At 39.4% G+C, this 24,860-nt stretch overlaps 2 protein-coding genes across 3 annotated transcripts; both read right to left on the reverse strand.

Annotated features, from left to right (window-relative positions):
• Positions 1–1,126: 1,126 nt before the first annotated feature.
• LOC145238964 (uncharacterized) lies at positions 1,127–12,798 on the reverse strand. 2 transcript variants are annotated; one of them, XM_080102258.1, is made up of 8 exons: positions 12,395–12,798; positions 9,259–9,395; positions 7,108–7,283; positions 5,999–6,140; positions 5,144–5,532; positions 3,172–4,229; positions 2,281–2,649; positions 1,127–1,885 (listed from the first exon to the last, which is right to left on the reverse strand). In XM_080102258.1, the coding sequence occupies exons 1-8, from the start codon at positions 12,556–12,558 to the stop codon at positions 1,522–1,524; spliced, it is 2,799 nt and encodes a 932-aa protein (XP_079958384.1). In that variant the 5' UTR covers positions 12,559–12,798; the 3' UTR covers positions 1,127–1,521. The 2 variants fall into 2 exon arrangements, with proteins under 2 accessions (XP_079958384.1, XP_079958385.1); XM_080102259.1 differs by lacking the exon at positions 12,395–12,798 and adding an exon at positions 9,687–10,859.
• Positions 12,799–19,207: 6,409 nt separating this feature from the next.
• LOC145237760 (uncharacterized) lies at positions 19,208–23,758 on the reverse strand. Its single transcript, XM_080100742.1, has 3 exons — positions 23,089–23,758; positions 20,186–20,436; positions 19,208–19,952 (listed from the first exon to the last, which is right to left on the reverse strand). The coding sequence occupies exons 1-3, from the start codon at positions 23,444–23,446 to the stop codon at positions 19,776–19,778; spliced, it is 786 nt and encodes a 261-aa protein (XP_079956868.1). The 5' UTR covers positions 23,447–23,758; the 3' UTR covers positions 19,208–19,775.
• Between the last annotated feature and the right edge of the window lie 1,102 nt (positions 23,759–24,860).

Below are 24,860 nucleotides of genomic sequence, written 5' to 3' on the forward strand. Positions count from 1 at the left end.
GCTGTACCATACATAAAGCCACGTGTAATCAATGGTGTTTCCGCTTTGGTGTCAATAACCTGGCAATCAATGGTTAAAAATCCTGACACTTTGCTTATCGATCAAAACCGGTAACAAAAATAGAAAACAGCAGCTGGAATTTGCTTCTCGCGTTGCTTGCAACAACCTCACTCGATATAAACAAGCCGATCAATCTGGCTTTTTAAGCTTCGTCCTGTTCATGTAACGAGGTGCTAGACCTTGTTTCGGGTTCAGCTCATGTGAACGAGGTAGCTTTTCATCGTCAACACGGATCGCTTTCTCCCGCGCCTTCGAGGACCACAAGCGTAAAGTGCTTTGCGCGAGCGATCGCTCAAAACAATTGAAATATTTGTGGATATTAGCTCCCCGACTTATTACCTCACGACACTTGTAACTTCACACCTGGACGATGTTCCTATTGTTTGTGGCAACGAGAGTTTTTAAGTACTTCGTGTAAAATGCTGTCGTTAATAGGCGAAGTTTCGTGTAAGTCTTATATAAGGGTTAAAAGGGGCGACACAAATATAATAAGCTTATGATATTGGTTGGAGGTCTGAAATCAGTACGCTTTTTAAATGTTTACAGATAAAATACATTAATATCGCATACCCCTAACTTTCGAGGAACATCTCATACACCAAAGTTGTAGGCCGGGTGCTGGGGTTTTGGTTTCTCAAAAAACGGCCTTGAAGCCTGACACTCTGTGTCAGTGTTTTTTAAATAAATTTAACTGGATAAGTAGCCAGTTGCTGGACCTGACCTTATGCCAAACAGCCCTAAACCGCCTTGTACAAGACCAAATCTATTGTGTTTGTTGTCTTGGACCTTCCGGAGGCTTCAACGTATAGGCTTGTCAATCAAACTTTCGGGCCTAAACGGGCTTCTCAAAAACGATTTGGGTTCGGGCCGGGTTTCGGGCTTGTAATTTCGGGTTGGGGCTCCAGTTTCGGGCCCAATGAGGTCCCGTGTACAACTCTGATCAGCACATATCCCCACAAGCCGGATGTAACATATGCTACTGAGTTAAGGCCATGAAAAAACTGTCATAGTGCTTGTAACATACTTAAGGAATAACAGCTACCTATGCAAAAAATATTTTATCAAGTGCTGTGCATTTCATGTTTTCATGAGATTTCTGAAAAATGCGAACCACGATAGAGAAAAGTTTACAAAATAAAACGTGTGACGACAAAGAACAAGTTTGAGCCCACGACCACGTGGTACAGTGCAGTGGCAACCTTGATTTGGTCACGTGATAAAAGCAGCGAATAAATGATATCGTCACAACCAGCTCATCAGAATCGTGGATTTACTTTAATTTAAAAACAGCTTCGTGTCAATAAAAATACAAAAGCTATCATTACTATTACACCTTAACCTTTAACAATGCATTAGGTTTGTGGGTTGCTGAATGTGAGTTTTTACAGGAAAAAGATGTACAAGTCGGTAACATTGCTTCATCACTGGAAGCAGCGCAAAGCTGTTTCTCCACCTTGAAGCTCAGCACATATCTCCACCTTTCCTAACTTCAAACGTTTTGTTGCCAACGTAAGAAGACAGTGACGTCAAACTCGACAATGACGCTGTGTCGAAGTCGTCATCAAACGTTGCCAAGGAGCAAAGTTTTGTCTGTGAACCGACCGTTGGTTTTCTTGCATTCTCATTGAGCGTCTCAAGCGCAAAGTTGGGTTTCCGGCCGGAAAACTGAATTTCTGCTTTTCTGCTTCTGCTTTTCGACATCAACTCACCGTCTTCGCCTCCTGATTCGCTTTCGATTGATCTGAACGCGATTCGCGGCGACGAAACGTTCGATTTTCGACGCGTCGATGTGAAAAGTTGAAAAACTGGGAGATTCCACCACGACCTGTGAAAAATCGATTCGTTACTCTTTGCAGAAAACCGCATTGTTGCAATGTTATTCCCACTAAACTTTGCTATAATGCGACTAAGTTTGTACAAGACTGGGTTTAGTAACCGAGGACCGAGTTCGTAAATCTATGTTGTTTTGTTACAGTCAAAGTCGTAAGCGGGTCCGAGATCAGCCCTGGACCCGAGATTTTTGAAAACGATCTGACTCGAAAGCGATATTTATCAACGTCAAATTATGACCACCAAATCGGGTAAATGTGAGGTCATTCCCAATACAAACCTGCTTTACACAAACACGACTAAAGCCTGGCCCGACTTACAATTCTGGTTACACAAGTTTCGACCAACTAAAGTTCATTCTTATTTCAATCAAACGCAACACAAATTTACCTTTTTTTCTGGACAGCTTCGGGACTTGTCGTCTTTGGTCCGTCCCTTGCAGGTCTTCGAGGAAAACGCTGAGTTTTCCGAAATTTTTTGGCTGCATGGTGGCGCTGGTGGGTACTGTCGCTATCCAAAGTTACCATGCGAGACGACTGTGCCTGCGTGCATGCGCCACAGCGACAGTTTGTGTTTTTGACGTCACAGAGTTGGTCTGTTGCGCCCCTAGGAGGCGAGCTTGCGCAGGATTGAACAGGGTGTGTGACGTCGTTGTGTTTTTGGAGGCGTGTCATGGGCGGGGTTTTTACTTGGTTCGTATGTTTGTGGTCAGATTGTCCAAGATGTTGCTCCCCTGTTTCATCCTGATCGCTCGTTGCACTGAAAATATAAAACGTTCATCTAATCAAGAAATCGTGTTTGATTTAGAAATTCAAAAGGCTTCATTGAAGGCCAAGTACATTGGTTTGTTAATTCGATATTTTGCTGATCACAAAAAACGTCGGTTTGAATAAACTTAGCTTCAATTAGTGATGTTGTTTGTGGGTGAGGGTCATTAATTTATCTTTGTCATATCATGGAGACTTATTTGGGCTGCTTAAAAACGAGCTTTACTCTGAGTTAATCACCATTAATGACATTGTATGAAACCTGATCATGTGAATTAAGACGGGAATAAAGATTGATAGCTAAACGAAACGTAACTAACCATCTTGCGTTTCAGACGTTGGTTTGTGCGAAGAAACTGTATTTCCAATTAGTAATGTCGTGTGTATATGCGGTGAGAAAAGGGGACAAATTGCAAGCCGTGTACTCCGTACAATGTTAAAGTCAAAAATACTGTACAACCCAGTTTACTTAAACCAGTTTTATAGCAAATAAATTAGAAAAATCCCCACTCACGTTAGCAGCGTGACTGTTGTTTCGTTGCTGTCCTGGTGAGACAAACTGTCACTTGCTCTTTGGATTTTAGGGGAGCATGAAGTCACTACGATAGAGGGCCGAACCGGGTCCGAAAATCCGTCCTGGCGAAGCAATGGTGGGGTCGCAGGACGCTCACCGGCGAGTCGCTTCAGGCATTTATGCTGGGCAGGAATCTCTGTGAGTCTTGCGCACTCAGCATCAGAAAAACTCGCCTTTTCACCAGTTCGTTTCTCCCCGACGGGCGAGGTAGGAGTGCTGCTGCTGTTGCTGCCGAATCTGCCGCGAGTTCGAATTGTCAGAGTTTTGCCCGCTCCCGTCTTGTTGAAAACGACCACCGGGTCACTGTTGTGTTTGAGAAGAGGCGATGGAGGGCGCTGTTGCTTCTGCGCGGTGCCCTTTGCTGCCACCTGGCTGTGCAGTTTGGATGTGGAAGTGGTTGACGGGCCTCCGCAATCTGCACCATTCAATGCAGTCGCGCTAACTTCGCGAAACGCGCTGGCTTGCGAGGTCGACATAATGTTGTTGTCGTGGGGATGATTGGGCGAGTAACCGCTGTCATCTGACACAGCCCGGGTTCGTCGGTTTGTCGTCACATGCAGCTTGCCATCGCTGAACGAAAAAACTTCCAAGTTCCCGCTTTTTCCCCGCGTCTCGTGTGCGTCAGATTCACTGGTCATAGAAATCTTACGCACTGCATCCGCTTGCTGGCGCCCTCTCCTTTGATTGAGGCAGTTCACACATGAGCAACTTACGCACGTGCACGTGTCGTCACTCCACTTGTTGACACACCGATCCATGTCGAGTCTCCCATCTCTACATAATTGATGATTATCCAATCTTTGTGAACTCCGCTGCCCCGAAATTCGCTTGAATGAGTTGCTGCTGACGTTGTTGTTGTGCACAACAGCGCCACTGCGTGTCGGTCGTTCGCTCGTCGTGCTCTCATCGGATGAACTGTCGCCATGTGTGCCGCAGTTATTTTTACGCTTCCAATTCCGCTCGAACTTTTTGCGCTTGCTCATCCGACAAAACTTGGCCTGAAAAGGGACAAATGTGTAATTTAAAAAAGTTTTCCGAATGGGAAGCCAGCCTTTTGACATGATAATTCAAATGTAAAATACATTTGCCAGAAGAACTCTATAAACTTGATACTATGCCTGGCAGCAATAGGTTATTTAATGTAAGTCATGTCGTTTGCCCAATTAAGTCTACTGATTAACGTTCCTTATTGCTATCTGTTGAATAGTCGTAAAATGTAACGTTATGGGTGACAGCTTTTGAAAGGATTAAAACCCAAGCTGTCAAAATTTAACTTTGTCACATTAAGGAGCCTTATTAAGCTGTGTAAAATCGATTTTTATTCTGAGCTAATCACCATTAATGACATTGTATTAAACCAGATAATATGAATTAAGACGGGAATAAAGATTGATAGCTAATCAAACGATTTATGGCTTGATTATGCACAATTGATCATCTCGCATTTTTGTTCATAGGCCCCTTTGTGACGTTGCTCTGTGCGACGAAATTATATTCCCTTATTTGTCACAAGTCTAGCGGCATTAAGTGGCGGGAGGTCGCTAAGGTTCGGTGACACGCGACCAAGTGTCAGAAAACTCTTCAATTATTTACGGAGTGACCGTTGCTGACCGGCGAAGCTTCGAGTCGTAAACCACCTAATGACCCGCCCAAGCCGATAAAGACAGATTGCAAACGATTGTATCAGAGGGAAGAGCCATAACATGATTCTGAAACCTTTGTATGATTGAAAAGGCTTCGTTGTTACGCAGTTACATGTTTTGGGTGATATATGAATCATCACGTGTAGCAGATTCATGTATTTTGAAACTATTTCTCTGCTTAAGAAGAAAATTATCTTGATTACAATTGCAAATGTTGATGACGCCACGGTGAAAACAATGTAACGACACGCAACAATCAAAATCCTCACCAGTTTCAGGGGTTGTCTTTGCTTCCCTTGTTCAGCGTCGCGATATAAATAATCCCGGACAGACTTCTTCAAAGCACGTGACTTCCTCCGTCCCGGGCCTCGACCGTAATCGCTTCCGTAATGACTTGAAACGTCATCGCACGATCGGTAATCATCAGTGACCTGGAGTGACCCCGATGAGTAAACTCTCTGGTCGATGGACTCTTTGTCCCCATTGGTTGATCCCTCGGGTGTGTCCGGTAACGTCACCATCATCCTGAGTATGACAAGATTGAGGAAAGCTCCGATCACTGTGAGTCCGATCATGATGTAGATGAGGCTGAAGGCGACATAGTGAGGTCGTTCCTGCAGATCCCCGTCGTCTTGCAGAGCCACATAGTCCCCAAAACCTGCCCGAGAATTGTCAAGAGAAACATTTTATATAAGCTATTGCTGCCAGGCATAATATCAAGATTATAGAGCTCTTCTGGTAAATGTATTTTTGTTCCGACGTTTCAATGTCCTATGGTCGCCTTCATCAGAGTAAAAAGTTGCGATTTTTTTTAAATAGTGCGATTTTTACTCTGATGAAGGCGACCTGTATAGGAAGTCGAAAAGTCGAAATAATTAAACTTGATAAACATTTTATTTTACTTTCAGTTTTGGTTCAAAATCACGGCACATTGCGACTTCCATCAACTAAACTGCAAATATTTATATTTACATTTCAATATTTCTGTTCCTAAAAAACAAGTTATTCAACCACATGTGCAAGTTACAAAACAGCAAAATTTCCCCACTTTGCAGGGGTAATTTAAATTACAGATCTCACTTTATAGATTTTCCCGCAACAACAACACGTAAGGATTCTTATACCTATTGTACTCAGCGTCATAACGCAGTAGTAAACGCTGTCGATGTACGACCAATCTTCGAATGCTGCGAACGAAGTGGAACCGACGACCACGGTCAAAACGCAACTGAAAATTCCAAAGGGAACGAGACAGCGGTGGGAAATCTGACCAGGAAATAGAATAAATAAAATACCAACGCAATCACAATTACCTGCATATATAGGGTTTATGTGTGAAGTAACAACAGGACCTTTATAATGGCTGTCAAACCGTAGAGCTATAACATAAGAACGCACACAGTAGAAATGCTTGCTAAATACCGATATATGGAATAAAGAGTGCAGTTGTTTAAATTAACATTGAGACGGGGATAGGGTTAGGGGCTGAATTTAACATAACGAACTTGGTTTTTAGGTTGATTTATTTGTTATTATTATTATGAAACCCCAGATCAACCCTAATAGCCCTAACATTTAGCGTTTTTCACACAAACTGCATTTAAAATATTTGCGTGTGCCGTCTATCGTTATTTAGCAAACCTGTCTACTGTGAGTTGTTATGTTAGTAGCTCCACCCTGTCAAACGCATATTGGCCATCCTATAGTTATTTGCTTTATCCACCAGACGTGACCCGAAAAACACCCATCATATTTGGAGCCGACATTTTCAGATTGGATTTAAATGAAAGGGTTTATTGGGTGGAGTGCTACTCGAGTTGCACTTTCGGCTTACCGCTACAAATCAATAATTTAACTTTGCCATTTTGCCAAATTATCTCCTTTATCAGAATTAGGCCACTCCAAGTTTTATTGACTGGCGCGATATTTCCTCCTCGCACATTAAGCCAAAGCATTAGGTTTAGGCTTTTCGTGAATTAAACATAAGTGGTCTTATTTGTTGCTGTTTTTTGTTTTACTCGCAATCGTAGGCCACATTTAGTTATGAAGGTATCAGGTGGTTGCGTATTATTTGCAACTAAACAACTGCTGAATTACTTCGGACATAGGAGACAAGCAAAAAAAAATAGAAAACAAAACATTGTTTTGTGAACCACTTTTTGTGCAAACTATTAGAAAGTATTTTTGATTTACTATTTTTTGTTACTAGAGGCACACATTACAATCAGCTTACTTCGTCAAACTTGAAGCCGAGTTTGTGTCCAGCGGCTTTGAGGCAAAACTTTGCTGCGTTGTTGATTCTCTCTCCCATCGCCTGAAACATGATGAGGCAGATCGGAATTCCAACCGTTGCATAAATCATGCAGAAGATTTTGCCCGTTGAAGTTTGTGGAACTGAATGCCCGTAACCTTCAACAAACAAACTTCACTGTTTCATTTGTGAAACTCAGCCACATCGGCTACAGCGCCGTATTCATTCTAAAGTAAATTCTTAATCTTGTTATCTGGCTCGATTTCAATGATAATTGCTTGGATCAACATTATTGGAAATGTTGTCAAGATTACCTGGGCACTTCAGCCGCCATCTTTGTGTGGTCGGTCGTGCATTTGCCTAGACTAAAACTGTATTTCAAACGGTTGGCATATTATCAAAATGTATTCGAATTTGTCAATCGGGTATTTTTTAACAAATCACAAGGCACAGATATTGCGGACCACGTCACGTTTAAACCAATCGGGGGACACCGTGCGTTGCAACTAGTCGTTTTTGGTTGGAAGTTTAACAAAGGTTGTGACGGCTTGCAAATTTCGCAGGCTATATTAAGTATATTTAAAGACCTTGCGTTTAAATGCATTAAACGGAAAATAAAATTGGAAACTGTGTGAGCAAAATTGAGAAAAATCTTCCTTTACACAGCGCCTTGTTTTCTGCGCCCCGAAATTTCGTTGCCTCGTAAAATTCATTCTAATATCCGTCCCTATTTCCGTAATATGTGTTTTAAATATAAATTTTGCCAGAGCACGTCGACTGGAAACGCGGTGTCTTGTTTAAATATTACTCCTTGAAACGTCTGTTTACATTTACAATTTTAATATTGCCATGTGTTGTAATGTTATTTTAACAGTGTGCCTTTGTTGAATAGCCTGACATCTGAAAACCATTCAAACACGATCTAAAAATCGTACTAAAATCGCCTCTCACAGTAAAACCAGAGACGCTAATGCTTGTAATTAAACAAATCTTAACAAAGAAAAATACCCTAATCAAGGAGATTGGTTGAATTTCACAAACTTACAGGAATAAATCTTGAATGCTTAAAATTGCTGCAATTTTTTTATGGTCAACTTTCTTTTGGTTCTGTTGGAGAGCGCAAATCTGTTTCACACGAGCTTTGAGGAATTGTCGAACCTGCCTCCCATTGTAAACAAAATTGAGAGCAAAGGTTTTGGCGTCGTTGTGACCAGACATCCCCGATCAAGCGCAACATGAGGAATGGTGTAAAATATGGGATGAGATGATTGGAAAACACAGGACAGAGGGGGATGAATAATTCACAAGGATCATGTGTGATGGCGTGTAACCGCCTTCGCATCAACAGCTTCCCTTGGCACATCCTTTGTGTCGCCTTCATTGTGTCCGGAATGAGTTTCTATTCAACAGTGGACCTAGAATATAAGCGCTTGTCGATGTCGCGAATATTCAGGACACGGGGGAAATCGAAAGGTTAATCTTGCTGTTTTCCACCTGCACTTTTCCGTCTGTCGATATTGTTTGTGAATTCAGGTCGCCAATGCACCTAATTAGCGAGTTCCTTACACCTGGCTTGTCGTGACCTCCTGCCACTAACACTGCTGTCCTGGGATCATTTATGGCAAACCACCTGCTTTTATGCTTTACTGCATGTGCGCATTATAATTACGCTTATAATCCGTTCCGAAACCAAACCGGCACAACCAAATTCTTAAAATAAAACTCCTGAAATCGAAATCCAACACAAAGCGTGGTTTCAAAGTTTTTACACATAATATTTAAGGTTTCTTTGTGCATATATTTTTTGCATGTATCTTTTTAATAAGATCAATTGTGGCATCGCACAGAATATGTAAGTCATGGCTTTTTAGCCTGTTACTCCCAACAAACTGGAGTGACGTTGAATGGCTACACTAGCCAATATGGCCGATCTCTCGTCACCAGCTGCACTGTCTGAGGCTTTTTGTATAAATTATAGGATAATGATATTTTAATGTGGCTTTTAAATAGCGTGTATTTGATTAAGCCAATAGCGTGGTAAAATAACATTCAAAGTGACAAGTATGGCTGAATTCGTGGCAAGCAGTTGTGCAACCGAAGTAGAATCAATGAAAAAAGTAAACTACGGCCAACCTATGGTGGTGACGACGGTAATGGCGAAGTAGAGCGCCCCAACGAAACTCCACTGAGTTCCAGCTTTATGAGGTTGAAGCTCCAACGCTATTCTTGTGAGGTTGCGAAAATCTTCGTCTGTCATGTTGAACATTTCCCTGCAAGAAGAAAATGCTTATTAATCAACTTTTCATCATCAAAACAAGCGAAGGTGGACAACACGGAAACATCTGCTCAATTTTAGTCAGACTGTTAAATAGAAAACTATAACCAAGTGAGCTCAACGGATATTAGTAACTGGAATATAAAGGCAACATCATAACAAGTATTAACAAGTATAATAAGTTAAAACGTGAATTGTGGCATTTTATGTGCTACATTAAGTACCAGTTAGAGCAAACGCTTATAGCACGTAACATGTGCCTAGAAGTAGAAACAAGTATAATTACTTTTGTAAACAACAGGTGTCCACATATATGAGTGTTGCCCAATTTATATTTCTTTCGAACGAGAGTCATTCCCAAATTGCTGAACGTTGAACGAGGAAATTTGCAAACTTAAACCTGCATAAGATCGTGAAGCTATTCTAAGCGGCATGTGAAGATTTGCGTTTTTCAGAAACAAAATTATACACAGTTTGCTGTTTGTTGTCGCAAGGCAGTAGTTAACTTCTTGTGGTTTAAAATTGTTGGTTTTAAACTTTCTAATTCAGTGTTTTTCAAACTGTGTGCCGGGAAAGATTTCCAAGTGCGCCGCGAAATATTCCCTATTATAAAGTGCAAACATTCCTTGGTGCTTTAGGACTTCACGACGAAATGCTGGAGTGTATGAAAACGTTTCAAAGCCCATTTTTTGGTAATAAACACTATCCCTACCCTACACACTAAAAATTGAACATATTTTGTTTTGTTTAACTGCAAAGTGTGCCGCGGAAGAAAATTCTAGTTTTTTCATTCACCAGATGCTTAAAAAGTTTGAGAACCATTGTTCTAGTTTGTTGAACTGTATAAAGAGCAGAACGTTATACGGCTTCTCATATGTGTAACAGATTCTTGTGGATATAAGTTGCGAATTAATCACGCCTTGTCACACAGAGAAGCGTCGTGAGCATGAAACATTACACCCCATGAGTCGTGTGTCTCCTACTCGGCTTCAATCCTGCGCAAAATCGCCAAAAAACGACGTTCCTCCTGCATTATTGATGCGACGCATTTTTCTCGGGGTCGCACTGCTTCTGCGCTGACGGAATCGTTCGAATCAGCAAGTTATAAAACCCGCCATTTCCTCAGATTGTGCGTGAAGCCGTGATCAGTTTGAAGTTTAATCACCGAAAAGTCGCGCTGCTTACGAAGGGAAGGCTGGTGGCGCAACATACTGACTGAGGGGTGTTTGCGCGTAAAAGGAAAACATGCTAAATTCAATCAATGGCAGGAGTCGCGGAATTGGCGCAATAATAGAAAGCGGCAGCTCCGTTAACCTGGTTAGCATTGAATTACGCTTGACGGCGAACGTTGTCCGCACTTGTCAGGGCTTCTGCGCACAACCACTGCTGCCATAAATAAACTCAACCCAACTTAAACGAAACTCTGAACGGAATATTAAAACACTGCCATCGTTTCATAATGCAGAGTTGCTCTCTGTTTCGTTGCACACAAATCAAGGTTTCTTAAAGGCATTCTGCAATTGGACAAATATACATGAAAAAATCTGTTATAAGTTTTAAGTTAGATCGGTAATTTTGTATCCCTGTTAGCTGAAGTTGTAAATTTATAAGTGCTAATGTATTTAAAGTTAACATTAAATTTAACATTCCCAAATTGTAAGTTAGATAGTTGCTGGGGTTTTATGTTCAGTTTCTTAAACCTCTTTCAAAGGTCGTTTATTTTTCGTGTTTTTTGTTTAAAACCACTAAGGGGCTTAAGGTGTGTTTTGAATTTAGATTTTAGGCTTGTTTTACAAAACAATGACTCGGCGCTATTCAGGTCAACTCCAGCATGACACATCACTTTCAATCATTCGTGGCCGGCGCACATTTAACGTCGCGAAACGGTCGCGTTACAGTCAGCCGCCAAACTTGCTTGTTTATGATCTGTCGTTAAGAGACAACAACATTAAGTTTTGCCATTGTGAGGCAGAAAAGCGAAACGTCTAAACCCGCGGTCAAATCGATTCGCTTGTTCCAGCGGAAAGACTTAAGCAAACAAATGCGAACACGGGCGAAAATTCGGGATCACATTCCAGCGGTCTTCACCACGTTTCTATCAACCCAACGTTCTGTAAAGTCTGCGGCGATTAAAGTTATAAATTGTTATTATTTGATAATTGTTATAGTTGTTTTGTAATTATACATACATGAAGGAATTTGATATGCTCTTCATATTCAGATATGCTCAAACTAGGGTTCACCGATTTCACAATAATATTATTTTGATTTTGCCGCAAACGGTTTCCTTCTTTAGATCCTAAACAAATAGGCCGAGCAGTGATGCCGAAAGTACATTTTATTACATGATTTTTTAACACACGGATTTGAAGTTGGTTTTGTTTTGTTCCGTCCTCACATGCCGCAGCGCATTCCGAAACGTTTTGCTTGAAAAGCAAGGGAGGAGCTAAAGTTTAATATGCAAAAATCCATTCGCATATTAAATCGTGGCGCCTCACAAAATTACAACCTGACTTTTATGGCATTTGGAATGTACGTGGGGTGTTTAATTCTATCGAAAGACTTCCATCAATCTTTCGACTAACGAGTTTAAAAAAGGCTCAGCTGGTAATGAGTTGTTACGGAAACAGTTTCAACCTTTGCCAACCAAAACAACAAAGCAAAAATATGTCTTCACCCGCACTGAAATTCCTCTTGGATAAAACAGCAAGCGCACAAAATCAATCATGAATAGATTTATCAATAGAAAGGGCCGCCCTCTTTAACAGCGGGTAGAACACATAAGCGTGGTCTAAGAAAATGCTTTAACGCAGCAACCAGATCACGAAAACAAACAATGTCAAACACAATAACATCATATAACATTCCGTGTTTCCTAAAACTTGTACTTGGTGTTTTCGTTTTCCTATAACATATAGCCAATATGTTGTTACAATATAATTAGCCTGAAATAATGTTAGTTTCAGTTACTTAATATTTCTATCTCATACTTACTTCACCATCCGAACTTCGGCCATCAGTTCAACTTTCCTCTCGGCTTCGTGGTTTTTCTCTATTGCGCTGAAAACTGCAGCGCCCAGAAATAAATAAACTAATCCAATAAAAATCATGATCAGCGTTCTGACATTCGCCTCCAGTTCAAGCAGAAAGTTCGCCATGTTTGTTTGTTGCTTGTGCTGATGGCGACAGCGCCCTGCAAGCGAAATTTTCCTATTCCCAATTTCACTGAAACGACATCAACCCACAGGTGAATGATCCACCTACCCGCTGTTATCGCAACATACTGTTTGATTCGACCGTCGCCTTCCCCGCTTCTGTCCGCCTTTCCCTTTTTTTTCTCGCTTCTAACAGTATTGCTTGAGCCACTCGCCTAAGCCTTGGGAAGTCAATCTGTTAACCTTGTTTTCTAACAGTCTTATAAGCTTAAGGTTGGGCTTGATAAAACGTACATCACGCTGTATTGTACATATGTTGTTTTTTGAAAAACATGCAACAAATAAGTGACAAATCGTATTTCGCTTTTTAGTTGGTAAAATTAAAAGCTTCTTTAAAACAAAGTCGCTACCAAGTTTGCTTCCCAACATAATGGTTCACATCGCACATAAATTTACCGTTTTACATTTCTGTGTCAAAACTGTCGTTAAAAGCGAAACTTTCCACAGTTTAAAGCGTCACAAAAATGAGATCTTGACAAAGTTTGGAGCTAAAACTATTTCCCAGCGCCACGAGATGCATCACAACGAGATGCATCACAACGCAAGAAAGGTTTTCGGTTAAACACCACTTTATTTTATTGTTTAAACATTACACTTGAGTTCCTATTGACCGGAACATGAAAACAATGACCTCACAAAACTGTAGGAAAATTTGTATGAGCATAACTATGAACAAATGACCAGTAAACCTTTCAGCAGACAATGTTTACGACAAAAACTTTTCGTGGGTCACAGTTTTCTGGCCCTATTGAGGTTGACGCACAAACTCTGTCCCGCAGTGCGTTCCGTTACGGAAAGCATTTCACGCACAACGGGCGCCGCGTAACGTAACAAAAGTTGTTTTTAACCACATATTGACCTGTAAAAAGTTGTTTGGAAAACTTGTTTGGCCGAAGTCTTCTGTTGGTGAAGCGAAACAATAAAATGCGAGTTAGAGAGAATTTATTTTACGTTACATCACCTTATGATAAATCGACCATTTTCTATTTTCGGTTTGCGATTACGATTTAAGTGTCCCCATTGTTTTCCTACCTACGATAACGGTTGCTATGTTTGCGCTTAGTCAACGCAGTTCTTACGAATCAATACGCAAAACGTTAATGTCACTAAATAAGGATTACCCAAAACCAATTGCGACCGTTTATTTCAGACCAAGTTACTCTAGCAAAAAATGCTTGCGGGTTTTTACAATATCTCTCAATTGTTGATGAAAACCAGAAGTTAGTAAAAAAATGACCATCTGTACAAAATAAATAACCTTTACAACTTGCCACTAGTCGTTTTGTGGCCGCAATCAGCAAGGAAAAACAAAATTAGCTCACTCATTAACTCATTAACGATTGTATTTTTAAGCTTTTATAACAGCTTACTTTGTTGCGTATCCTGTTTAACTCACTAGTATCGACAACTTTTTTTCATTTTTAAATTTGTTGCGCGATCTTTATGTGACAAAATTGACCTTTTAAGACACTTAGTATAACACCAACGAATCCTTAAACCTGGTTTCAGTTGCTTCACATAAACTCTGCTCTCACTGGCAGCTGCTTTTCACATTTTTACCAACCAGTAGCGCCTCTATTAAGCAAGGAGACCAATTAGTGCACCTGAACATATCATTGATTTTATGTCTCACTTGCCAAACAAGCTCGTCAGTGTTTAAGATTCGTTTTTATGTTTCACCGCCTCAAATGTAAGAGAGCGTCTGTTAGACTGCCAATTTGATCCACGGCATTTCCAATGGAGAAAATGCTCTAATATAAAACCTGTCTCTTTCAAATATTGGATATTTCAGTTTTGCGTTAACTTTTCTTGTCTCAGAAACACACGCCACGTACCGCAATAGTAGATTGAATAATCTACCTGAGAAGCTGTGTATAGTGTATGCATTTAACTGCAGACGTTTTATGAATAGCTGTGGTTGTTATCAGTGGAAAATATATTTGATCACTTTCAACTGTTTCGTTAAAGTTTTCATCTTCCGTTATCTTAACGTCGGAATTTAACTAAATATTTCTTCATTCAGTCTCACACCGATTCATCCAGCACTACGAAATATAATTGAAACCTACATGATGGCATGTGGGAAAAAAATCACATTTAACTTTTACTTTGTAAGTAAACATTTGTAGGCGATTTACAATTCTAAAGCCGGAGTACACTGACGCGCCAATCTCACCCTTTAATAAGTGGTTCTCAACCGTCCTTGGACCAGTTTCATGGTGGCTTTTTGGGTGGTCCACAGGACGTTAATTATATTTGGTGCTAAATATGAAATAGGCTAGTAGCAGATAATTCAATGAATATTCAGTACGATAAAGCTTATCCAAGTTATTGGCCATTTGGTGTTATCTGTTATCTGTCCATTAAATTAAATTCTGTATTCAAAGAATAAATTTCAAGCCAATGTGCTTGTTGTAGATGCTTTCTTTATCCTTATTTAGCAATGGACTGGTCCACCATATTTGTTTAATTCGCGAAACGAGTTGAGAACCACTGCTCTACTGTGAGTCCTTGTCACATAACGCTTGTAGTAACGGTGTAGCTGCAACGCATTTTACATCTTTCCACCAAATGTGCCCTCAACTTTGTCGCGCTTTATAACGTCTAACGTTGCGCAGCTATTTCCAATGTTAATATTTTAGTGAAATTGTGTTACTACGATTTTTTAACAACTCAACTCAATTCATCCTTTTGCTTCGACGAGTTCTTGACTGGCGCTGTTTTATTGAATGAAGTCGCCTGCATAGCAGGGTTCAGGCGACGTAAGGTCTGCGTGCTTTTGTGGTCGCCGCAATTGTCCCTTGCGCACTTCTCTCCCCTGAGATCCTAGCATCATTTACTTAATAGACACCAGCAGCAGTTTATCTGCACGCTTATGGGCGGGAATCGATACCTCGCAGTGCGCTGATTGGACCACTCATTTCAAATCAACGTGTCGGAATCGAAGCACATTTGTGTCGAAGAGTTCACTAAAACCGATAAACCACGTTGTGACCTTATACATATAAACCTAATAATAATTCAGCATAGATTCTATTTGAATAAGCATCAATGACAACAAACATACGATGTTTATTTTGAGCTGTTTATTTTCAGAGTTTTAAGAATTTATTTCGCTTGGTGAAAAAAACACATAACAAGACTATTCGCATTCAATTATTTCGTTAAATCTGATTGACTTCACTTCAAAACCAAGGACTTCCAAAAGTTTCTGCTTGAAACTGATCTTCACTTCAAACTTAACCCTTTTTGAACGTCGGATCAGCACAAACTTGCTTCTGGTGCGTTGAAAGTTGACGCCACTGACGTGTGCAGTCATGCATGACCCCTTGCGTGATCAGTGATGAGTGCTTTTCGTCACAGATTGTTAAATTTCGAAGCTTTACCTCAGCAGTCCTCTTGTCCGTGTTCAGGGCTTTGCACGCCTAAACGGATTTGAAACCGATTTTTTGCGACCAATTAGGATTCTGCTCACCTTCTAACGCTTCAGGGTTAAGCTTTGCTGGCTGTTGAGTTTAAATTTGACAACGTAGTTTAGAAACACCCCTGCCTTGGCGCTGATTATTTTGTATTGAGTTGTGTCTGGCCTTTAACATTCTTTCTTGTTTTGAAGGCCGCTAACTAGCAACAAATGCCGCCAGAAACCTAAATTATCAACCAAGCACATGGCAGACGTGAATTTAACCCAAAGAAATTTAACAAAAAGTGGGACTAGATCAGTGGTGGGATTCAAATTTTTGTCAGTCGGTTCTATTACAAAAGTCATTTTTTCAGTCGGTTCTGATACAAAAAGTTCATTGACAGTAACCATTAATGCTAACCGGTTCGCTGATCTCAGAAAGTTTTGTGAGACGGTTCTATAGAACCGGTTCGAACCGGCTGAATCCCACCACTGCCTATTACTAGATATATGGTTAACAGTTTCACCCAGTATGTATAACCACATATTATCATTTCAACTAAAATCAAAACCGACATCAAGTCAATGTTTGTTAAACTCAACCTTCTATCGCTTTTATCCATCAAATCTTCAGGGAAACGTCGATTCCCCATAGACCGCCTGCGTCCTGGGGTTAAGCGGATTTGTGTGGCGAGCCGACGCAACATTACTACGTAAACTTGCATAGGGCGATGTTCACACTGTAAGTTATGTTGGTGGAAAATCTTGATCGACAAAAAAGCTTGATCCCGTCAACTGGTTTCAAGTTTTACAGTTTAACTATTTTGGAAACAATTCAATACAAATGAACCGAATCCTATTTCGCGATGTTGTGGTATTTTCTTGTACCACTTGCATGTAATCTTTTAGGCACATTTAAAATTACTATAGATTCAGTTGTGTGACCGGTTACAATTCATAGGAGAAACCGATGACGTATAACAATTAACAGCTGCAGTCAGATAAACTACGTTCAAACACACCTACACAAAGTGCGGGCCCAAGTGCGTAGATTTAATGAAAGTAAAAAAACATTCTTCCAGCACAAAGTTAGCAGGTTTGTTTGTTACGATGTCCGCATGCGTTTGTGGCGATGTTTTTGATCTAAAATGAAAATCAATGCATGACCGCAGTTACGCAATCCTCGAGTTTTCATGCATAAAACTTTGGTCGTTTTCTCGGTCTTATTTCATATTTGATTTTCTCCTTCAATATTGCTTCCGTTTATTTGCAATTCATCTTCATCGCCCGCTGTAATGGATTGCTTGATGCGGTTTAAACAAAACACGAGTCATGCGATGTGTTCGCTTAACAATTCGAATATTAAGGGCAAAATCTGTTGAATTAAAACATGCTGGAACAGTGGTTTCCAACCTTTTTCATCCAGTGGCCATTTTTAGCAACCCAATGTAACTGACGACCACCTTCCGAAAATTCCATCGTTTTTTTACAATGACCAGATTAAAGTTTGACTTTATGCAAGTTTAAGTTAATCCTGCCAAACCACATTGACACGCTTGACAAGCAATCCTGTATTCCCTAGTTAATTTTCCATTGTCTATATCGCGCAGTAGAAATTTTCTTCTGCATAGTCGCGTAACAAAGCATTTTCCTTCCAACATATCACATAATAATTAGTAAATTACAAACCAAAGTTTATAGCTGGGCAGGTATGTGATTTCTAATGCAGACGAGTAGACGATTTTTTATTCTATTTACCCATTTCTAAACGATGTTGCTGGGGTGGTCCGGTGATCATATGCGACTTTTGTAAGCCAAACTAATTCCACGTAATATCTGTCGTTTCTTCTTAAAATAAGCGAATTCAAACTAAATATTTTATGCTCCCGAGGCCATCTAGCGGGCAGCGTAAAATCTCTTTCATGTTTGTTGTTTCGCCAAAAACACTCAAACATGAGTTTTTACCTGACGACGACAAACGCTCCACGATATTTAACGCTTCTTCCCGTAACTCGTTGTGGTAGCTAGTTCATGAACTCGCAAAATTCGGTTTCGCAAAGTAAACAAATCACTCGAGTTCCTTCGCTGACCGATAGTTATTTCGCTTCGGCAGATTTGTGTCGTAACAATCACTTGCCCCACCCACTGCCACACCTTTTTTGAGAGCGCACGTGATCAAACAACATTTAAATATGGAAAATGCTACCTAACGTATTTCTTAACAGTTTTTCACGATGTAAACAAAACTTACAAATGGTTGCATTGGCAGAAATACAAATTTGAAGGAACAGATGCATTGTCGATCCGAACGCATACGCAAGGTGTCGTACGCGAGCACGTAAAACTATTAACAACTGATTTGCATCGTATCACCCCAAACTAGAGGAGTCGGGAGTTTGTTATTGTTGGTTGCGGACATTCTGTTGTGCACGTTTGCGTTTGTGGATCGCCAAGATTAATTGGAAGTTTGTGTGAAGACTAAATAGATGCAGAAGTAATTATAGGTCAGTAATTAAGGCATTGTCTGTCCATTTTATTTTGGAGCCAAATGGTAACTTATAAGTTACATTCATAAGAACTTTGTGCATGTCATTAAGTTGTTTTTTGGTTATTTAAACCGTGATGCACAGTTTGTTTATTCCTGTACACGTTGGTTTTGTTACAAATATTTTAATTTATCTAATATTAGTGAGAACAATTCGTCATCCGTTGGAAAGTCCCCATTAATTTACCTCTTATATTAGACGTCAATGAAAAGCGTCACCTATTGAGTTTTGTGACATGCCACGCCCCTTCCACGCCTTGGTTCAAAGCAGTGATTTTCAACCTGAGGTTCTCAAACCTCCACGTGGGTCTGTGTGTGGTTTAAGGGTTCGTGTATACGGAAATGTTTTAAGGCAAATTGATTTTAATCTGTACTTGCTTATTACGCACCTAATGTTTCTATAACATATTTGGTGATTTGTCAAATGGGCTTTAAGCAACTTTTATATTAACAAACACGATCAAAGGGGCCCTTATACTATCGGGTGTAAATAAGAATGTAAAATTTAGAGTTTTATTCCGGTGTGATATTAATAACCATTTTTAACGCGTATGAATGGTCGAGCGGTTTTGTATTTTTAATGATGAAATTAAACGCAGCATTTAATGTAGAATTGAAACATTGATCTACTTTTTGTTTGCATTCAACGTAAGATGTTGGCCTTCATGCTCTTGCGGCTGTCAAACCAATATCCTACTGGTTTTACTTTAAACCACATAAAACACATATTTGCAACAATGACTTGAATTTATTACTTAACAATGAAATAATAACAAGTTTTGTACAACGCGCTGCGGAAAAAAAATTACCAAACAACAACAAAATAAATGAGAATGGTCATTTAGATGAAAGCTGGTCATTACTCTATTATTTCTCCTCACATCGCAAACTCAATATTTTTCTACTCCAGCGCCAAACCCGACACAGCGCAGGTTTCAATACATTTTAAAAAGTTTTAATATTTACAAAATAACGTTTGTGACAAAGTTATACCTGTATCATATTATAACCAACATATGTACATTTGGGTTAGTTTAAACAAAAACTCGATAAAAAACGAAAATATTGCGAATTTTTCGATGCGATAATTTAACTTGGTTGCCGAATATTTCCTATTGGCAATCAATTTTGTTTTAATTTCAGTTTAAATCAATTTCTTACAGATAAAAGCGTGTAAATATTTTATTGTTTCTAGAAAACAACTTGAAAGTTAATTTACAGGCGACAGAACGGCAGAGCGTATGGCCAACTCTCGGGAATTGTCTGCATCCCGGTAGACCCAGAATATGTAGGTTTTCCCACAAACCATGCGATAACAGGGTAGTTGTTAGGATGGCCGCTACGCCATCTTGTGTAAACACTTCCTCCTGTGGAGTTCACAGCATTTCCATTCTAAACAAATAAACGTTGATTAGCCACAACATGAAATCAGCTAATCTATACAAACTGACTTGAATAATTTGTTTATACTAAACATCTAATTATACGATTATCAAAGTTAAACAATTATCGCATTCAGGCTGCTCTGGTTTTAGATATTCTAATAATTCAAATTTGTTTGTTTGTTTTCATTAACATTGTTTTCTGTACAATAAATTGCCGCTTGTAAGAATTGAAACACTCACCGTGTAACTTGATGCCAACCACACTTCAACTTCGTATGTCGGTTGATCAACGTGAATCTGCCAAGCATTCTGGATGTATTTGTATAGAACATCATATTGTTCTTTAGTCTCTATGTCAACCAATGTGGCTCCGTATGAACTACAAACATTTGCAGCTGCCGACTTTCCACCGTGACCACCGTATTTTGCAACAATCCATGGCAGCCAGTAGCAATGATCTCTGTACACGACTCCTGTACAGTTTCTTTGTTCTGCAAATAGAAAGAAATTTCATCTTTTACAAATAATGATTTTGTTAGAGTGGCGAATTTATTGGTCTGTTTGTGTCAATGTTGTTGCAACTGCGCTATTTTTGAGGTAATTTGAGTTTTAGAGGAAGTTTAAATGCACGATATTGCGCCAAACGATCAATGATGGTTACTAGCTTCAATTGTTAATTGTTTATGACGTCATACGTATTTGTTATTCAGTGAATGCTTTTTGATTGTTACGCACAATACGATTGTGTTACAGTGGCTTTTAAATGCTTTAAGTCAGGGGTGGGCAAACTTTTAAGTACAAGGGCCGCATTCAAATGTTTTCAATGTTATGACGGCACAGTGTATCTAACTCAAAATATTAACATAGTGTATTTCCAGCTAAACACAAATACATTTGTTGTCACTTCATTAATCGTACATACATTGGTTGAAACGCAACAATTGTAATTGTTTCAAAATAAACTGGCATTTGTCGCAACATACGCTAGTGGGGGTAGCGGGCTGGTGCCGCCGCGTTGGGTTTGTAACACTCGGGGCCTATGGGCTACACTACGTATTTTTGTTAATAAATTCTTTGCACCAAGATTAAACAATGCGAGCCGCCAGGGCTGCCACTCTAGATATTTTGTAGCTAGATCTAGACAATTTTGGTTAAGGCTAGATGTAAAAATTGGAATCTAGATGATGGCTGTAAAATCTAGATAGTTTTTTTAACGTTTGTAAAGACCATAGGAATAGTACAAGTCTACAAACGTTCCACCCCGATAACCACAAGAGCCTCAACGTTATAATGTTATAACTGTAACAAAAAATATAGTGATAATAAGGAAGAAGTAAGCTTCTTTAACATCTGGTAAAGTTGCAATTTATACTAAAAATCTTCATGTGTGTTGTTGTTTTGCTAACATATTGCATTAAATGGGATTATTTTAAGTTTAGAAATATTTTGGATGTTTTGATTGTTTTTCAATCTGGATAATTTTAGATATTTTTTAGGCCTAACTAGATTTTTTTATCCCAAAAAAGTGGCAGCCCTGCAAGCCGCTTTTAGTATCCAACTTTATGTGTTGTGCGGTCGGTGCTAACGATGCCAAAGCCGTGTTTAATGTCCGTTTGCAAAGTACTGCAACGATCTAAACTTGATCTAATGTCACCAAAGTTTTGGCGTCAACAGTGCAAAGTGGGCTGTATTTGAAAACGTGAATCGCTTTTACTTTCAATCTTCGCCGTAACTAATTATCCAAAAATTTAATCGTTGTTAAAATTATTGATTCGGAAAATTATCTATCTATTAATTATGTTCATGAGTTCTTAAAGACCCACATCAAACGTCCCAAACAGAACGAAGAAATTTTGTCAAGTGACTATTTGCAAATTAACGTGGTAGAAACAACAGGCTAAAGTATCTTTGCCCATGTAAAAAGTATACATACTTAGTCCTGTTTGGTGCGGGTACAGATACTGCACATGGTATAAGTATTGGTAAGTCGCATTCTGGTATCTTTTAAACCTCTACGCCTAGCTCATAATACGCGTTTGGCGTTACTCGGTAACTTTGGCTGTCACATTTATGAGTATTTGCCGGACCGCATCCGGCCCGCAGGCTGTAATTTGCCCACCCTTGTTTTAAGTGAAAATTACTAGATACAAACGCTGATTTGGGTTAATAAATCACCAAATGTTTCCTAATGAATTAAAAGGGAATACAAATTTAAGATACTATAACTCCAAACGTATGGCATCTAAGCGAATTTTGAAAGACTAAAACGCAATTTTTCCTTTAAACAATTATGGAGTTACATAATTAAAGAATCTAAAAGTTGAGCACCGTATTTACTCGATTATAAGCCGCATTTTGTGATGTTATAGGTACTATTGTTTAACAAAACCTCTTTATGTTGCTATGAAGTACAACTATTTGTCAACAATTGCTGGCCACGCTATTACTTCTACCCAGCAGAGCGTATGTTGACGTGTAAAGCCAACATGAAAGGTAGAGCTACTAACACAGAAACTCACAGACAGGTGCGATAATTTCCAAAAAGTGACGCAATGAAGCAGAGGCTTTTACTATGGCAATAATTGCTGACCCTTTGGTAAAAGTCCATGCTCCGTTGCGCCACATTTTGGAAATTATCAGGCCTGTCTGTGAGTTCCTGTGTTAGTAGATTTTCCAACATGAAAAAGACTTTTAAACGTGAAATAAAACAAAAAGCAGGGGTGTGGAAATAATATCAGTAGGAAAATATGTATGCGGCCCTCGATTATATGTTGCACAACTGCAGGGTAAAAACTTTATGAAGCGCGGCTTACAATCCAATAAATACGACATTTGGTTTTGGTGCAAACGTGAAAATTACATCACTATAGCGATGTATAATAAATGAATAAAAGGTACAGAATTATTGCATTTAATTGGTTACTTTCTTTTTAACGCATTTTTAACAGCATTTCTACTACCAACTTATTTAGGTGCATTTAATTAGCATTTATTTAATAAAATGGCGTCATTTAGTTTTGTAGATATTTTTTTATGTAAGCAATTGTTTAGTTATCTATTCCATGATTATGTGATTAGAATTCGGACAACAGTTTATGTTTCTTGTGTTATTAACAACAGAAAAAAGTAGCTGAAAGTCTTACCATTAATTATTTCATGTATACGATTGTCGATTTGGGTCCAATTCAGTAATGGTTGGGCTCCGACCGGCCCGGGTGGTCCTTCTGGGCCCTGCAAACCACGTTCCCCCCTTCCACCTTTGACCCCTTGCATTCCTGGGCCGCCAGGTTGACCTTGGTCACCTTTATCACCGGAAGGTCCGCGTTTACCTGGCCGACCTGGAGGTCCTCTTAGTGTTGACTGATTCAAAGAAATTGAAGGTTGTTGCTCAAACAAACTGTCAAGCGGCCGACAAACCAAATATTTTTGCCCGTGGTTGTCATGACAATATGACGCACCAATGATTGTCAAGAGAAAAACTAGCTTAGGGAATAAGTACATCCTGCCTAATGATTAGTTTCTGTCGAAAATAAACCAAAAGTGTGGCTTAGCACGTTTCGCCATTGCACATACAATATAACCTGTTTCAAAATGTAAATACATTTCCTATGCTTATTTTATATTGGGTCCCATATTAGCCACCGTCTTTTGTGACCTTAGCTGTTTCTGCAGGCAGAAACTTATGGTTCCCCACCCATGCAAGCTTGTAGATAATGCGTTACATTGTTTATTGCTATGCAGTTTGGACACTGCTATAAGTCTGCCTTATTTTAAAAGACAGAAGGGTAAATATTGGAGCTACAGGCTGAAACACCATAATTATGACGTATAAATGGCAATATAAACAAACTGTCCAAATTTAATCCAATTCGGACATTGCTTAAAAATATTTACCCATTTTTGAGGAGCTAGCAGAGTAAGTAGTGGGGCTACAGGGTAAACACAACAATCGACACCTATAAATGGCAAACTATACAAGCTATCTAAATTGTACTAAATTCTGACATTGTTTGAAAAGTAACCCATTTTAGGGAGCTAGGAGGGTAAATAGTGGGGCTAACACGTCAAAGAAAACAAGTGGCACATCTACATGACTATATCTACCACCTGTGAAAGTTTCAATGCCGATTCGATACGTTTGAAAAATTGAACATGCAAAATTAATTTACAGATCTTTGTTGCTACGTTGCGTGTATCACATGCTACGTTGCGTGTATCACATGCTACGTTGCGTTTTGTGCGTTATGTTACTTTTTGAACCACACTACTTCGGGTAAATAACGCTACCCAGCACACTTTTCCCGCCACTAACCAGTACACTGCTGTGATTACATAACTATCGCATTGCGACATCATAACTACACATATAGACGGACGACTTATGACATGACTTTCTCAGTTTCGCCCAAGTTAAGAATGAGTAAGAAACGTGTTTATATCCTGCCAATATCCGCGAAACCTTAACGTGTATCGTGGTGTGGTTTGATTGCGTAAGAAATTACCTGACCAAATTTTGCCACCACGAAAAGAAAATCTTTGCTAAAAAATCGACGCCTATGTATACAGTGTATATGGGATGTAAAGGTAACTATTTGGCTGATTGAGTCAAAATTTTAAATACTAAACGAGTAACCCACTACAAACAATTGTTTAAAATTTTGTATTTCTGACCTAAAGGACTGGAAAAGCTAAAACCGACCGAATACTTCGGGGTTGAGGGGTAAAAATGGGTGAATCTCATCAAAATTTACAAATGTTTTTAGAATACCTTACATTACACCAACCAACAAAGCATGAAACTCTTAGATCATGTACTTTCAGGGTCCAGGGCTTCTCAAACTATGGGTCGCGGCCCAATTGGGGTCACGGAATATAATTTTGGGGTGGCGAAATATCGTGGGTTTTATGTCATTGT

The sequence above is a fragment of the Phallusia mammillata genome, chromosome 7, assembly GCF_965637545.1.
Source record: "Phallusia mammillata chromosome 7, kaPhaMamm4.hap1.1, whole genome shotgun sequence".
Taxonomy (NCBI): Eukaryota; Metazoa; Chordata; class Ascidiacea; order Phlebobranchia; family Ascidiidae; genus Phallusia; species Phallusia mammillata.

Bases quoted from the DNA above. Each gene is read 5' to 3' on its own strand.
- LOC145238964 (XM_080102258.1), bottom strand. From the start codon at position 12,558: ATGGCGAACTTTCTGCTTGAACTGGAGGCGAATGTCAGAACGCTGATC. The intron at 7,284-9,258 runs GTTGGCCGTAGT...TGTTTGTTGAAG, and splicing joins TACCGTCGTCACCACCATAG to GTTACGGGCATTCAGTTCCA. The intron at 1,886-2,280 runs GTAAATTTGTGT...GATTTTTCACAG, and splicing joins GAAGCTGTCCAGAAAAAAAG to GTCGTGGTGGAATCTCCCAG.
- LOC145237760 (XM_080100742.1), bottom strand. From the start codon at position 23,446: ATGTACTTATTCCCTAAGCTAGTTTTTCTCTTGACAATCATTGGTGCG. The intron at 20,437-23,088 runs GTAAGACTTTCA...TTCTATTTGCAG, and splicing joins TATACATGAAATAATTAATG to AACAAAGAAACTGTACAGGA. The intron at 19,953-20,185 runs GTGAGTGTTTCA...TTATTTGTTTAG, and splicing joins GGTTGGCATCAAGTTACACG to AATGGAAATGCTGTGAACTC.